Here is a 14,821-nt window from a genome sequence, read left to right as displayed (position 1 = left end):
CCCCCCCCCCCCGCCCCCCAGTGGCAGATGCCCCAAGAGAAGGGAGCTGCGCAGCTGAGCAATTCAGAGGCAGACCCTGGACCAGCGGTTACCTCGCTGCTCTTGGCTACTCCCCGGGCTTCGGGTCACGGGTCGAGTAGCCACCACTGTCTCACACTTGCACGCCAGGTGGTCCTCCAGGGTCACCGTGGCCTTCTTAAAGGTTGGCTTCTTCCGTACAATCTCGATTTTTCTCACCTGGAGGACAGAACCATCCAAGTGCCTCTGTAAGACCACACAGGCAGGGGCTGAGGGAGCCTGCCTGCCTGCTCTTCCCACCCCAGTGTCCCCGGCAGGGATCTTTCCTCGAAAGCCGGGAGTGGAGAGGCACTGGCCCAAACAATAGCAGGACCTTGCCCTCTGCCCTTCTCGTAGCTTTTCCATCAAAACAAGCCCTCCCGACCTGGCCTCCAGCTTGGCCCCAGCCCCCTTGGAGCTCCCAGAAAGGGAGAAAGGCATTTCCGGGTTGAGTGTAGGGCCCGTGGTGTCCTCATTCCCGGAGCGCCAGCCAAGGTCAGGGACTGTGGCAGAGGCGGGAGATGGTTGTCTGGAAGGAAGTGGGGGGAGGCTTTATCCAGGAGGGAGGCGGGAAGGGGGAGGTCAGCTGTCAGGTGTCCATCCATAGAGCTGGAAGCACTGGGGACAAGAGATACCATGACAGTGGGTGGTGTGGTAGAGAGTGACACTTGCGATCTCGGGCACGGGGCCCAGGCCTGGGATGGATGGTGGGCACGGGGAAAGGCCACAGCTGACCTCGGAGGGGAGTGTGGCGGAGCAGGTGGACCATTTGGCAAGAGCGGGGCTCACCAGCCGGTGCTGAGCCCTAGGTGTGCCCCCTGCCCAGCAGCTCCACCCCGCCAGAGTTGATGTGTAGGCGAGGCTGACCCAAGGGGCACAAAAACCTTTCCACATGAATCAGAAGACAGCTGAGGCTTCTCTGGCCCTGCCCTGCCCAGCATGAGACCCGGAGCTCCCCAGAGCAGCCTCTATTCTAGAATTTGCCTTGAGTCAGACTGCGTACCCGATCTCTCCTGAAAGGAGGCAGGATTCAGCACTCTGACCCTTTGCTAGGGGCTGCCCCAGCATTTGCTGTGTCTGTTGCCTGGAGGGACTCTGTGCCCTCTTTGTTAAAGACACAACAAGGAACGTGAACAGGTTTGGAGGAAAACTGAGCAGCCCAGAACATTCTGAGTGTCCAATAAATGCTTGTAGACAGATCTCTTCAAGGGACATTTGGGGATTTGATCCCTGTAAAAGAGGAGGCAGCACCCTTCCCTTAACGTCCCACACGCAGCCCTACCTGGGGGTCTGCCTTTGGCTTTTGGGTACAGCGGCCTGGGTGGCCTTGAGGACTCACAGGTGGCCTCAGTGCACCTGCGCAGAGAGCCCTAACTGGACAGAGCCCAGGAGCCTGCCAGAAATGCCTCTCCATCCCTACGGAAGCCGGGCCGGTGAGTCTGCCCCCCAACCATCCCCCCCCACCCACCGTGGCCAGGGCCAGGGCCCGGGCCCTCAGCAAACGCCCCCCCCACCCCGCCCCCAGCCGGGCGGGCGGGGCGGCGGCGCGCCTGCGCACCTGGACGGGCCGCAGCTGCACCTGGGTGGGGCGGCACTGCACGTTGCGGTTGTTACAGCAGCCCGAGCAGCGCTGCACCTCCACGCACGGCGGCCACACCAGGAAGTTGGCGTTGGTGTGGTCGATGAGGCGCCGCGAGATCTCAAACACTTCAGTGCGCGTCTTGCACTCGGCGATCATGGCCGGCTCGGCGACCGTCGAACCTGAAGGGAGAGAGGGGAGAGCGCCGTCAGGAGGGTGGGCCTGCCCAGAGACCCCCTCCCGCGCCCCCCGCCCCCCCAGCGGCCCAGCCCAGCGGGACGGCTCTGACCCTGCTCTCCCTCACAGACGGCCCCGGCTGAGTCCCACTCGCTTCCTGGCTGTTACCAGCTGTGGGACGTGGACAGGTTGCTGATGTGCCCGCAGCCTCAGTTTCCCCATGAGATCTACACCCACGAACCGATGTAAGGATCAAGTGAGATCATGGAGAGTGCTGGCCTGTCAGATGTCAGTTTCCTTCCACCGGGCCTCAAGTTCGTTCTGTGATTTCACACATTTCTGGGCTCGCCTGACCCCTGGCTCCTACTCGCTTATTTATTTTGTAACCACTCTTTTATGTTGCCCTTGTACACTATAATCTATTCTTACACCCTTGCTTCTTTCAAAAGCCGGCTTCCTCATCTCTGGCAGGGGGGTAACAGCGCCTATATACTGCACTTGCAGATCTGAGTCATGCAAGCGGCCCACAGCAAGCCTGCGGTCCACGCTGGGGCTCTGCTGTTGTTCCCATAGAGAGACACTGAGGCTCGACTAGCTGCCCGAATTCACTGAGGAGTGGAACTCAGGCCACCAAATCCTATCTGAAGGGCCCCCTAGCCACTGTCTACAGTGTTTTGGGGACTACAGGTGGGCAGAGATGAGGAGGGGCTTAGAGCAGGCACTGGCCTCCCCTGGGAAGGCTTCCATGGGACCTAGGCAGGTGCCAAGCTTTGCCTGCTGTCCCAGCCGCAGCCCTAAGCCACAGAAGAGACACACAGCCCACCAGGACGGCACTGGGTTCAAGTGAGAAGAGCTGCTGGGACCCCAGCCCTATCCCTTGCTAGCTGTGTGACTTTTGGCCACGGCTTTACCCTCTCTGGGCCTCAGTTTCCAACTGTATAAAATGGGGTCAGTAATATCTATCTCTGGGGTTGGAGTATGAACAAATGAGTTTAAAAGCACTATATTTAGGAAACTATGTATTGGGGGATGGGGCGTGATGACTCAACTCCTCAATATAGTATATTGAAGGACAGTTTTACTCTCTTATAGTTCAATTCAGTCCTCAGTGCGGGACGAATGGGGCGGCCCAGAGCCGTGGGCTGGCTGCACGCCCCAGTTCTCCTTGTCTGCCTCCCACCATGGAGGGGTCATCATTCTCATCTGCAGCCTCACCTAGGCTCCTTCTCCCTCGGGATAAGCTCTCCAGCTCGCCTCCAGAATGGGATCGGGTCAAATTCAGGTCCAACTCGGCCCCGTCTTCATCTGCAAGAGAAGGTACAGTCAGATGCACTCTCATAGCCCCTAGCTGGTCCGATCGTGGGGTGGGGGCGCCAATGGGGGATGTGGGGCAGGCAGGAACGTGGCCTCTCACCCCTCACTGGCACCCCACTCCAAAGAACAGACTCCCTTTCCAGGTCCCTGTAAACCTGAGGGTCCTCGCTCTGACAAGGAGCTCTCCAGGCAACCCCAGGGTGGTCATGGGGTTGGGGTGGTGGGGACCGGACAGCATCCCTGGGGTGGGGGGGCCTTCAGCCCCACTCTGGGCTCTTCAGCCACATTTTTGGACAGAACCCATGTCAAAGGAGTTAAAAATAACCCTTCCCTTTGCTACTGTAAGTGAACCCTCGTCAGCCTCCAGGGCAGGGCAAGGACCCAGAGCTCAGAAGGCCAGTTTCCAGTGCCCCTCCACCCAACGTTCCCATAGGAAGCGCTGAATGGAGAAATTCCCAGAATCCCCGGGGGGACCAGCATGCCCTGGACACAGCCCCTCTGGAGCCCCGGACAATGGCCCAGCTGAGCCAGAGAGAGGGAGGAGGGACAGGAGTGGGGGTGGGGGCTGAAGGCAGAGAGGGGTGGGGAGCCAGCCTGCTGGGATGGGGGCGGCCATACCCTGAGCCCTTTCAGGCCTGGGTCTTGTTCCAGCTCCCAGTATCTCACTGTGTTTGCCTCTCCCCTCTAACCTTTGACCTGGTGTCTGCCCTAAACTGTCCATTTCTCCCTCAGGTCATAAACCACAGCTCCCTTCTCCAGCCTGGGAGGCCCTCATCGTGATATCATCCTTAGTGCTCCTTGGAGCGATCCCTCTCTCTAGAGGCAGCCGACAGCACTGTGGGAGGTGAGGGCCGGGCAGGAGGACTTTGAGCTTGACACTGAATCCCGGGCAGACCCTTCCAGCTCTCTGATGGCTAAAGAGTGAGCAAATAGACCACGGGGTGTTGGGGACAAGCTCCCGCCCCCTCCCACGGAGCCCCCTCGCTGCTCTTGCTGTCTCCCCTTCCCACTGGCCCTGCCAACGACAAAGCTCCTGCTCTTCTCTGTGGGCTCCCCGGGGGTCCTGTTTGGAGGAGCCGGTCCTACAATGGCTGTGTTTCCGTCCAGCCTACTGCTCCCACGTCAGCGTGTCTGTCTGTCCCTCTCGCTCCCTTCCTTTCTCCCTGCCATCTCTGGAATGTCCCTGGTGGAGAGGAGATGGGGGAAAAGATGTGCTTTGTGGAAAGGTTAAGTTGATTAGGAAAAAATAGCCACATGGTTGCCTCGAAACAGGCCCGCTATTGAAAACCTCTGTCTCCAATCCCGACCCCCGGCCGGGGTGTGTAGGGGCTGTCCGAGGGTGGGGGCCAAGGGCCTTGGAAAGAAACTGCAGAAAGGCTAAATTTGGAAGTTGCCGCATTGTGTTGGCCAGGGCTGGCCAGTCGGGCATGGGGTGGGGGGTGTGGGAGACGTTGGGCGGGGGGCCTAGTGAACAATAGGTGGGCCCAGCTGGGGCCCCCTCCCGCCTGCCTCGCCAGCCCCCGGCACAGGCGGGTTTGAAAGGGCCCGGGAATGCTTTTGAGAGGGAGCCAGGGGCCCAACGGGGAGAGGAAACAAAGACAGGAAATGCTGTCCCCCGTAGATAGGAGTCTGGGCAAGGATTACAAAGTGACAAAGAGACAAAACCCTAGAGGGAAGGGGAGCTGGGGGTGCAAGGGGGGCTGCTGACCAGGGCTCCAGGGAACAGGCCAGAGGTTAGAATAGAATGGAATTTGCTCTGAAGACAGCGTTTATAAATACATTCCCGACCCAGCCCGGCAGCCCTGCCACGTGTATGCCACCAAGCACGTGCCCATTCGCTGAGTGCACTCTGGGGCTAGGGCAGGGCTGCCCGCTGGTCTGGGCCAGGTGTCCCCGGGAGACCTTACAGACCGGGCCCTTAGCCAGAGGGGCAGGGAGATGGCTCCTTCGGCCCCACCCTCCCTGGTTGGGTCCACACCTGGATACACATTCGGCATATGCCCTGGGCACCTTCTTTCTCCCTGCACCCCTCCTGCCAGCACCCCACCCCGTGCACCAAGCCAGAGCCACAGGTGGTGCGTCTGCCACACCCCACGTCCCAGGTACCAACCCGTCCACCTACTCAGCCCTGCCCCGGGACAGGTGTGGCCGAGCCCTCCTGGGGCTGCCACAGGCCTCTAGTTCTCTGGAAGTCAAGGAAGGGAGGCTGCCCCTTGCCCTGCCCCTCCTGGCCCCCGAGGACTCAGTGGAGGACCAGAGCCCTGAATGAGGGTTCAATTTACCTACGGAGGCTCCGTGCAGCAGGCGCTGGAGGTCGTCAAAGGAGCGGATCGAGTGGTCACTCAGCATCTCGTAGAGCTCCTCGGGAATGGGGTCCCCCTGCCAGGCAGACACCGTGGGGTCAAGTGAGCTGGAGTCGAGGGCTTTCTAGCCATGGCCCTCTTCCCTGCCACACACATGCCACCGTCCTATGGAAAAGCCCCACAGGGCCTCTCGGCCATGGGCAAATGGACAGCCGGGCCATGGGCAAATGGACAGCCGGGCCGTGTGTGTGGGGGAGAGGGGAGCAGTTCCAGGCCTGGCAACCAGAAGCACAAAGTTCTGGGGGCCAGAACCTGCTGAAGCCTCTAAGACCCAGATCAGATGCCCATCCCCCACCCCCAAACGGGAGCCCCAGCTTGCTCTGAGTTAGAGCCGATGGTGTACATCTGTCGCCCACATCGCGTCACAGGTTCCTGGAGACTCCAACCATCTTTCTGCTTTTCCTCCCCACCTGACAGCCAATGACAGCCAGCATTTGTCACAGGAGATCTAATTGTCCCCATTTTACAGATGAGAAAACAGAATCTTCCAGCCAATTATCAGCAGAACCTGCATTCAAAGCCAAGGCTTTCTGGTGGCAGAGCCTGTGCCCCCAGCCTCCTGGGTACATGAAGTGGTTCCTAAATGCTTGCAGAGCTGGACAGGCTCTGGGGGCCCCAGGTACTAACAGATCTATTTAGTCTCTTGCTCAAAAGAGGAGAGAAGGGAATCCTCAGATACAGACACGAAACCTGAAAGCTTACCCATGCCCCATGCCCAACCAAACCCTATTTTTAGAGCCCCTCTGGCCTGTTACCAAAAACACTTGAAACTTAATAAGTGCTTTAACAGGCCCCACTCGGAGCCGGGCTTCCTCCAGAGAAACCGCAGGCCTCACGATGACATGACAGCAGCCTGATAGGAAGGTCACGGCCACATCCCTCGTGGTCCAGGGAAACCTGAGGGGCTGATACCAGAGGTCTTGAGGAGGGGGGCCCAATCTGGACACCCAATGTCTCGGGGCAAAGAGGCGGGAGACTCTGCTGCATGTCCAAATTCACAGCCGTACAAACACACACACACACACACACACACACACACGTGCACACACAGATGCAGGATGGTGCGGTCCTGCGGAAGAAGCCCTGGAGGGGGCGCCGGCAGACCTGACTTACTTAAACAACTCTGTGCCTCAGTTTCTCTGGATAAGGAAGCAGGAGCTCCTGCTCTAGTCAGTTCATGGAACACTCCAAGGACCCGAGTTCTTTTTTTTTTCTTTTTAAAGATTTTATTTATTTGACAGAGAGAGACACAGCGAGAGAGGGAACACAAGCAGGGGGAGTGGGAGGGGGAGAAGCAGGCTCCCCTCTGAGCAGGGAGCCCGATGCGGGGCTCGATCCCAGGACCCTGGGATCATGACCTGAGCCGAAGGCAGATGCTTAACGACTGAGCCACCCAGGCACCCCTCCAAGGACCCGAGTTCTGATTGGCTTTGCACAGGCTGAGCCCCTGCCTGACAGGGGGAGGAGGTCCTCTGCCCCGTGGCCGGCCCCCTGGGGGCTCTCCCCAAAGCTCTGTTAGGAGCTTGGGGATGGATCAGTTTCTGGCTCCCCCAAAGCTCCGTTTCCTCAAAGGTTATCAAAGGTTGTCTGGGAATACCTCCTCCTGGGGTTCTACCCCATCCATCCAGCCCTGGCCACCCAGGTCGACCTTAGAGTGAGGGTAGAGTGTGGGTTACGTTCGCTTTTAAAACGAATTCCTTGAAACCCTTGAGCTCAGTTTTTTCATTTGAACTCAGAGCTTATAATCCTGCCTGGTGTCTAGGGCTGCCGGGAGGTTCAAGACAGGAAGGCTTGGGGCCCGAGCAGTAAGCTTGGCTGGCAGCTGGGGTCTTTCCTCCAGGGTCCATGGCTACGAAGCCGGGAGCCAGGGGCTGGATGAGTGAGATGGGGGCGGGGCATCAGCTCAGCTGCGCCTTGCTTTCCTCCCCTACCTCCGCCACGCTCCACCTCTTCCTACTCCAAGACAGAGACCATGCCTTTGGTGTCTCCAAATGTGGACACAGGGCACTACCCACAGGCCGGAAGGCAGGCGGCTGGTCCCCAGTTAAGACCAAGGCAGCCTACTTCCCCTGAGGGTTTTGCCAAGCCCAGAACTGGTAGTCCAGGGAGCTAAATTCTACCCTTGTTCTGCTACTAACCACCCCATGACCTGCGGCGGGTCACTGCCCCTCCCTGGTCCTGGCCCCCATCTGTGAATCAGGGCGTCGAAGACATTTGATTCCATCCTAATTCTGCCTGTGCTGGTAGAGGTAACAGAGGAAAGCCGAGGGTGAGGTGCCCGACCAGGGCTTCCAGGCTGTCTGGACAGTAATGATTCAATTAACCCCCCAGGAGAGGGCCCCAAGGCCCAGGACCAAATGGCATACAGCACTCATGCCAAGACCTCCTTGCCCATTGGAGAGCTGGCTGCAGTTGCCAGCCGGGGCAGAGTAGGCAGACCCCAAACAGGACTAGCGGGTGCCCCAGACCCAGCCTGCGATGCAAAAGACAATGTTTTATGGAAACGGACCCAGACCCTCCCAGGCTGAGTAGTGAAGAGCCCAGGACAGACGGGGGAGGTGGGAGAAGTACACAGTAGGTGCTCAAGAAGTACTCGTAAAATGCATGAAGGACTCTCCCCTTCTCCCTGGGGTTGTCTCCTGTGTGATCCTCCTACCTCCTCCACCAGGAGGACCCCCTGGGTTAAAAACCCCCTCTGCCCCCTTAGCAAACTGCCTCCTAAAGAGTCCACTTCACTCTAAGCAGAGAGGCCATTCCTGCACATGTTTCTAGTAACTTGGCCACTGGATGCCCAGAACTCACTAAGAGCTGCCTGGATTTGATAATAATACCACAGCTAACTTTTATTAAGTGCTGACTATAAGCCAGGCACTGAGCTAAATGCTGTACTAACTACCAATCCTAAGCAGCTGGCTCTATATTTTTATCCCCATCTTCCAGATGGGGAAGCTAAAGGCTTAGAGAAGTAAGTAAAGGGCTACAGGTCTACACCACAAGAGCAGAGCCGCGCCGCTCCCTCTTCCAGCCCACCATGGAGCTTTCTGGCATCAGGTGTCCCAGAGCAGGGGCTAGAGGGTCCTCAGGGGACACTGGCCATGGCTGAGGTGGTCACAACTAGAACAGTGCTCCTGGCATCTAGTAGGTGGTGGCCAGTGATCCTGCTAAACATCCCACTATGCACGGGACAGCCTTCCACAATAAAGAATTATCTGGCCCAAGATGTCAATAGGGCAGAGGTTGAGAAGCTCGAGTACACAGAAAAGCAGGGGCTTCAGCAGCCAAGGAAACCTGGCCTCTTGGATGAAGCCTTTGAACAACCTTAGCTTCTTTATCTTTCAAATGGGGCGAAGAACACCTGACTGGTGTTACTGGGAGGCGTAACTGCACCTAGCAGAGCGCCCGCAAATAACAGGTACTTAATGAGCTGTCAGGGGCCCATTCAGTCCTTCAGGTGGCTCCTTCGAGGGCAGCAGCGAGCAGCACACACGTCCAGGGCGAGCCAGGCAGGGCATTTTTGAGGAAGACAATTGGTGGGTGGAGAGCTGCCTAGCCTGCCCCCGGAGGACAGCGTGTGGCTTTGCATTATCCCCCGTGCTGGGCCCCAGGAAATGGCACCCTAGTCCCCACTGGCACTGCCCAGGGCGCGTGGGCTGGTGGGTCCCTTCCAGGGCTGGGGGGGTTGGTGAGGGACGGGGAAATTCAGCCTATGGTCGGCTCCAGGATGCAGTGCCCTGGGGGAGACTCGCAGGGGCACCTGCTGGGGGTCAGAGGCTCCTCTTGGCATGGGAGGGTGAGCAGCCTGGAGCCCAGGTTTCCTGGGCACAGGTTCTTGAACCCTCCTTAGGTGGGCAGGGACAAGAGGCATGGCATCCAGATGAAGCTGCCCCAGATCTCAGGCCTGGGGTTCCTGACAGGGCGAGGGCGTGGTGAAGACAGCTGGGGCACAGCCAGCCGTGGGAGCCAAGGCAAACAGTCTCCCCCCCTCCCTCCCCACCCCCAACACCAGCTGCAGAAGGTAGGAAGGGCACGAGCTAGCGTGAGGCCAGGTGAATTACCTGCTCCCAACCCGGCTGGCGGATCAAAGGGGCTTGGACCCCACCCTCCCCCAGGGCCCCAGCTGCACACACAGATACGCACTCCCCAGCCCTCTGCTCCTCGCTCCTCGGAGGGAGATGACAGGCTCAGCCCGGAGGGAGATGACAGGCTCAGCCCGAGCAACCAGGGGCGTTGGCTGCGGCTGGCGGAGAGAGAAGCCGGCGAGGCCTCCAAGCGCCCGCCTGCCTGACAAGTCTCAGGCCTGATTTAGATTCGATGCCAAAGCCAAGCCCTTTGAAGAAGCCTTCTCCGGGCAGACCACAGAAGCCACTTGGAACCAGACTTTCCCACCTTGCATCTCCCTTCCCTATTGCTCCTGGGACCCTCCCGCCCCTCCTGAATGTTAGCCCAGCCCCACATCGGGTTGTCCGCCTCTCCCTGGAGCCGAAAATCCGTTAGGGCTGGAAGAGGGGCCAGTGCTGCAGTCACAACTAGGCGCGGCCCATCGCGGTCACTGCCCCCCCCTCCGGGCCCGCTGCCCCGGGGGGTGGTCCTCCCCTCCACCCCAGGCCGGCCCAACTCCCGGCACTGGCACGGCGTGTGCAGGAATCGGCATTTGCGAGAGGCTAGGGAATTCTGCTGCTCTTAGGGAACTCTGAGCTGATCCAACCTTCACATTTTGGGGAGGGGTGGGAGAAACTGAGGCCCAGCTCAAGATACACAGAATCGCTGCAGTCTGATTTTCCTTCTGTTTCCTCCTCTGTCCTGTCCAATCTTGGCAGTCCAAGTCCCAAGAGGCGGAACAGAAAGACAAGCATGTCTCTCAAGATAGGGGGAAGGGCCCAAATGAGAATGTCTGCCTGGAGGGCAGAGTAGCCGGCCCGCATTGCCCTGGGGGTGAGGACTATGTGAGGTCATGTTTATAAAGCACTTAGCAAGTGCTAGACAGATGTCTGGTCCTTCCTCACCGCCGCCCCCCATGCCCCCCCCCCCACATCCACTGTCCTTTCCCCAAATATTTATAGATTATCCACCTTGGACCAGGCACCGTTCCAAGAATGGGAGACAGTGGTGACCAAGACAAACTCTCTAGAGGAGTTTAGACTAGTGAGGGAAAACAGACAATAAATAAACCAGAAAATGGAATAGCTATCCTAGAAGAGGCATACGGGGAGGGGGAGACTGAGAGGGACCCAGAAAGCCGATAGCAAACCCCTCTTTACCACTCTCGCTGAATGAACCCCCCCACACACACACACACATATATAAATACATTGTTCTAGGTCTTGCCCCAGAGCCTCAAAATTCTGTTCGGTCCTAAACTTGCAGACACTTCTAGGCTGGGAGAGAGAACCCAGCAAGTCGGTCCCCCACCACCTAAGACCATTAGCAAACCAGAAAGAAGCTGGGTGGTAAAGGACTGCCAGGCCCCTTCCCTCCTTCCCAGCAGAAGGGTGCTCAGGCGGGAGGCATCACATGACAGTGGGAGTTACCCTCCCCGGAAACCAGCTCAGCCATGGAGATAGGACCTCCTTAGGCCTCAGCGGACCCTCTGGCAGGCCCAGCCTTCCCAGCTGCTGGGGCCTCTACCTGAGGCTTTGGCCAGGGACCAGGCCAGCCCCAAGGCCACCTCCAGCAGCAAGCTCTCCTGGAGTCTCCCTTCCCCTGACTAGCCCCCATGTTGATGGGTTTCCCTTTATGTCTCCTCCTCCAAAGCCGCCTGAGGCTGACACGGGCTTAGTGAGACAGCGCTTCTTTCGGAAACTGCAAAGCACCACACAATTGTGGCTTCCCGAAGGCCTTGTGTTCCAGGACGCTGTGATTACAGTAGGGAGAGAGGCAACAGCTTCTGTGCCATAGCGTCCCCCCTCCAAGCACACATATCCATGGAGTTGTGGGGAAGGAGGAGATGCTGGAGGAAGCTGGGAATGAGGAGGGCAGGCCTGGGAAAAAGCCTCTTCCAGCTGTCACCCAGCCTCTCCAGAGCGCGCTGGGATCAGCAAAGAAGACAGAACAGCCAGGTGGGAGGCCCCTCAGCAGCGAGGGTCCTCTTAGTCTTGGAGGCTCAAAGAAGGGCTTATTGGAAGGGAGAATGCTCTGGACATCACAGCGCCCCCCAGACGCATCAACACCATTCTCCGCCTCCTGGGGTAGTTGTAAAAAAAGCAATCACGGAGGGGTAAAGCTGGAGGGGCGGCAAGCTGACCTGCGCCGGCAACGAGCAGTGGGTGCTGTGGAGCCAGGACCTGATGGGAGGGTCCCTGTTTCCCCTCCCTCCTAGGGGCCCAGCAAGGAAATGCGGTCACTAGAAAGACGACGAGGTTCCAGGGCCCACGGTGGGCCCACCTGTTGCGCGGGGGTGGGCACCTGATGCCGGGTGTATAGGGGCCGTGCGTGCCTGTGTGCGTGCGTGGGTGTGCGCGCACGTGTGTTCAGGCCGCGTGTTCTGGGGCCAGGCGTACGTGTGTGTGCGGTGCGCGCGCGTGTGCCCCGCGTGTGCACGGGCGTGGCGGCGGCGGGCGCGCGACCCGGCCGCGGTAGTGCGTGCCCGTCGCTCTGCGCGCCCGCCCGCCAGCCGGAGCGCAGCATCGCCTCCGGCCAAGAGTGTGCATGCGTGGGGTGAGTGAGCGAGTCCGGGGGCCGGGCGGGGTGGGCTGCGGAGAGCAGCGGCGGGGGCGCCGCCGTTCCCAGGACGCCCTGGCACCGGCCCCAGCCCCCAGGCCCCGCGGCAAGGCGAGGCGGCAGCTGGGGCCGGCCGGCGCCCCCCTCCCCAACAGCTGGACGCGGCCCGGGGGGCTGCAGAGAGGAGAGGAGGGGGCGTCGGGAGGGGCCTGCAGGCTTCCAGGCCGAGCCCTGCGGCCTCCCTCCCGGGTGCGGACCGCGGGGGGTTGGCCGCGGAAGGGCGGGGCCCCAGGGCGGGCGGCCGGCGGCCCTCGAGGAGCCCCGAGAACAAAAGGAGACGGCGACGGCTCCTCTGTGGTCAAAACAACCTGCGCTGGCGGCGGCCCAAGGTCTGGCCGCGGCCTCGGAGCCCTTCACCTTAACCCCTTCGCCGCCGCCGCCGCCGCCGCCGCCACCTCCTTCCTGCGCCTCGTTGGACGCCAGGAGGGGCCGGCCCTCCTCGGGAGCCGGCGAGGTGCGGGCTCCCGGCCGCCGCGGAGCGGAGGCGGGACGGGACCCAGGCTCGCCGCGCTCCCCGCTGCCCTCTCCTCCCCTCCACCTCGCGCTTCCTCCCTGCCCCGCCCCCTTTCCCACCTGGATTCCGGGTGGACTTGCCAACTCACTGCTACGTGAGGCTGGGAGGGGTGTGGGGGGGGAACTGATCCGACCTGATAGCTCCCCCAGACGTTTTTACACCCCACCTGCCTTGCAGCTATGCTTTTACTGGCGCGCTCCGCACCCTGCAATCGGGTGAGAGAGGCGCTTCCTCTCGCAGGGCGCGGGCGCAGGTATGGCGGGGCCTGGGGCACACACCGCCCCGAGGGCTGGATTCCTTAAAAGCCTCTCCTCCTCCCCAATTCCCGAATGCCCAAAACCTCTCTTTCTCTCTCTCTCTCTCTCTCTCTCTCTCTCTCTCTCTCTCTCTCTCTCTCTCTCTCTCTCTCTCTCTCTCTCTCTGTCTCTCTCTCTCTCTCGGCAACCCCCGCGCCCAAGACACAAGCTGCGGCTGGACTGCGCTCTAGGGCCGGGCATGCCCTGCGCTGGCCCGAGGGCGCCCGTCCCGACCGGGAGCCGGAGCCCGGGAGGGGAGGCAGATCCCCGCGGAAGGCTGGCGTGGCTGCCACCGGTGCGCGAGCTCGCGGGTCCTGCACAGAACCTAAGCTGGAACCAAAGTGGGCTTGGGAGGACGCGCTGCCTTCTGCACCCTCGGCACCACCACCCCCCTCTCTCCCTTCGGGTTCCTGAGGGGTGGGGGCCAGGGCCACACACACACCCTCCCCCGACGCTGAAAGGGCCAGAGATCTGGGATCGCCCCCCTGGGAAAGAAAGCTGCCCCTGCCCCCTCCCCTTAGAGCCTGGCACCTCCGGACCTCGCGTCCCAACCCTCGGAGGTCACCTAGCGCCCTGCGCTAGGCCCCTGGGCTGCAAGGGTCCAAAGTTCACTGCAGGGAGGGAGGGGGCGACTAAGGGGTGCGGGTGGGGGTAATGAATGAAGCGAACCAGCCCTGGCAGCCGTCGCAACTCACCTCGGCGCTGACCAGACGCAGGTAGCAGCAGAGAGACAGGAAGAGCGCCCAGCAGCGATTCATGCCGACTCCGGGCCCGGCCCCGCGGGGCCCCGGACGCGTGGACCGAGCGCGCCGCCCCCGCGGCCAGGGTGGGGGGCGGGGGCTGGGGAGGGAGGTGGGCTCGACTCGGGTCTGCGGCGATCAGGCGCTCAGGCCGCTGCAGCCGCCGCCGCGGCTCACCCGCATGGCCCCCGGGCGCCGCCGCCCCCGGCCCCGGCTCCGTCGTTGAGGGGCTGGGGAGGGCCTGGGCGCAGGACCAGGGTCCGAGGCCGCTACCTGGGCGGATCCCGAGCCCGAGTGAGCATCCACGGCCAGGGGTCTGCGTCGCGAACCAGCCGAGGCGTCTAGCCGTGTGGGGGCGCCCAGGGGACTCCAACCTCCAAGAGGAAAAAGAACACGGCAGTTGATGGCTCGTCTTCACTCGCCGACTATAGGCGTTTTCCTCTGCCCGCCGGCTTAGCTTTTTTTCAACATTTTCTGGAAAGGCCCCCGAAGTCGGAAAGTGCAGAGCTGGGCACCTCAAGGCCAAAGTCTCCCCCCCAAAACTTTTTCCAAAGTTGGCTTTGCAGCGGCGGCCCGAGTACCCGGGCAGGGAGAGGTGCAAACTCCCTCCCGGGCCGGGTGGGGGGGGCCGGAGCGTGTGCGCCTTGGCGCGGGGCCCAGGCGGCGGGCACGGCTGCTCCGCGCTCGAGGCGTGCCCGCTGCGCGCAGTGCCGGGCGCGGCAGACAGGTGGACGCGGCGCGAGTCCGTCGGTCCGTCGCGCTCGCCGCTCTGGGCGTCCTCTGCGGGCTGTGAGCTGCGGCTGCTCCGGCTTCTCTTTGCAACGAGGCTGGAGGGTGGGCCTTTTTTTTTTTCCCCCTTTTTGCGCGTGTGTGTATGTGTGTGTGCGCAAAATATCTCAGTCTCGGGAATGAAAGATGGGCGCTGGCGGCCAGAGGGGAGCCCTCAGGGAAGCAGCGGGGGAGGCTGCGGGCGCGCGGGGAGGCAGGCGGGCTGCTCCCGGCGGCAGGAGGAGAAGTTGCCACCCTTTCAGCTGTTCCGGCCTTTATAAAGGAGAAGGGAGAGC

The 14,821-nt window shown here is 61.2% G+C and overlaps 1 protein-coding gene across 2 annotated transcripts in view; it reads right to left on the bottom strand.

Moving 5' to 3' along the window:
- PDGFB (platelet derived growth factor subunit B) overlaps positions 1-13,790 on the bottom strand; it is a 23,670-nt gene extending 9,880 nt beyond the window's left edge. For both annotated transcript variants that reach the window (XM_021687679.2, XM_021687680.2), the window contains exons 1-5: positions 13,713-13,790; positions 5,410-5,506; positions 3,029-3,118; positions 1,616-1,818; positions 93-237 (exon numbers count right to left, since the gene is read on the bottom strand). In XM_021687679.2, coding sequence (XP_021543354.1) covers positions 93-237; positions 1,616-1,818; positions 3,029-3,118; positions 5,410-5,506; positions 13,713-13,775 — 598 coding nt within the window. In that variant the 5' untranslated portion in view covers positions 13,776-13,790. The remainder of the gene's footprint in view (positions 1-92; positions 238-1,615; positions 1,819-3,028; positions 3,119-5,409; positions 5,507-13,712) is intronic.
- Between the last annotated feature and the right edge of the window lie 1,031 nt (positions 13,791-14,821).

The sequence above is a fragment of the Neomonachus schauinslandi genome, chromosome 5 (assembly GCF_002201575.2).
Source record: "Neomonachus schauinslandi chromosome 5, ASM220157v2, whole genome shotgun sequence".
Lineage (NCBI taxonomy): Eukaryota > Metazoa > Chordata > Mammalia > Carnivora > Phocidae > Neomonachus > Neomonachus schauinslandi.
The sequence above is the reverse complement of the archived record's forward strand: the minus strand, read 5'-3'. Positions and strand labels throughout refer to the sequence as shown.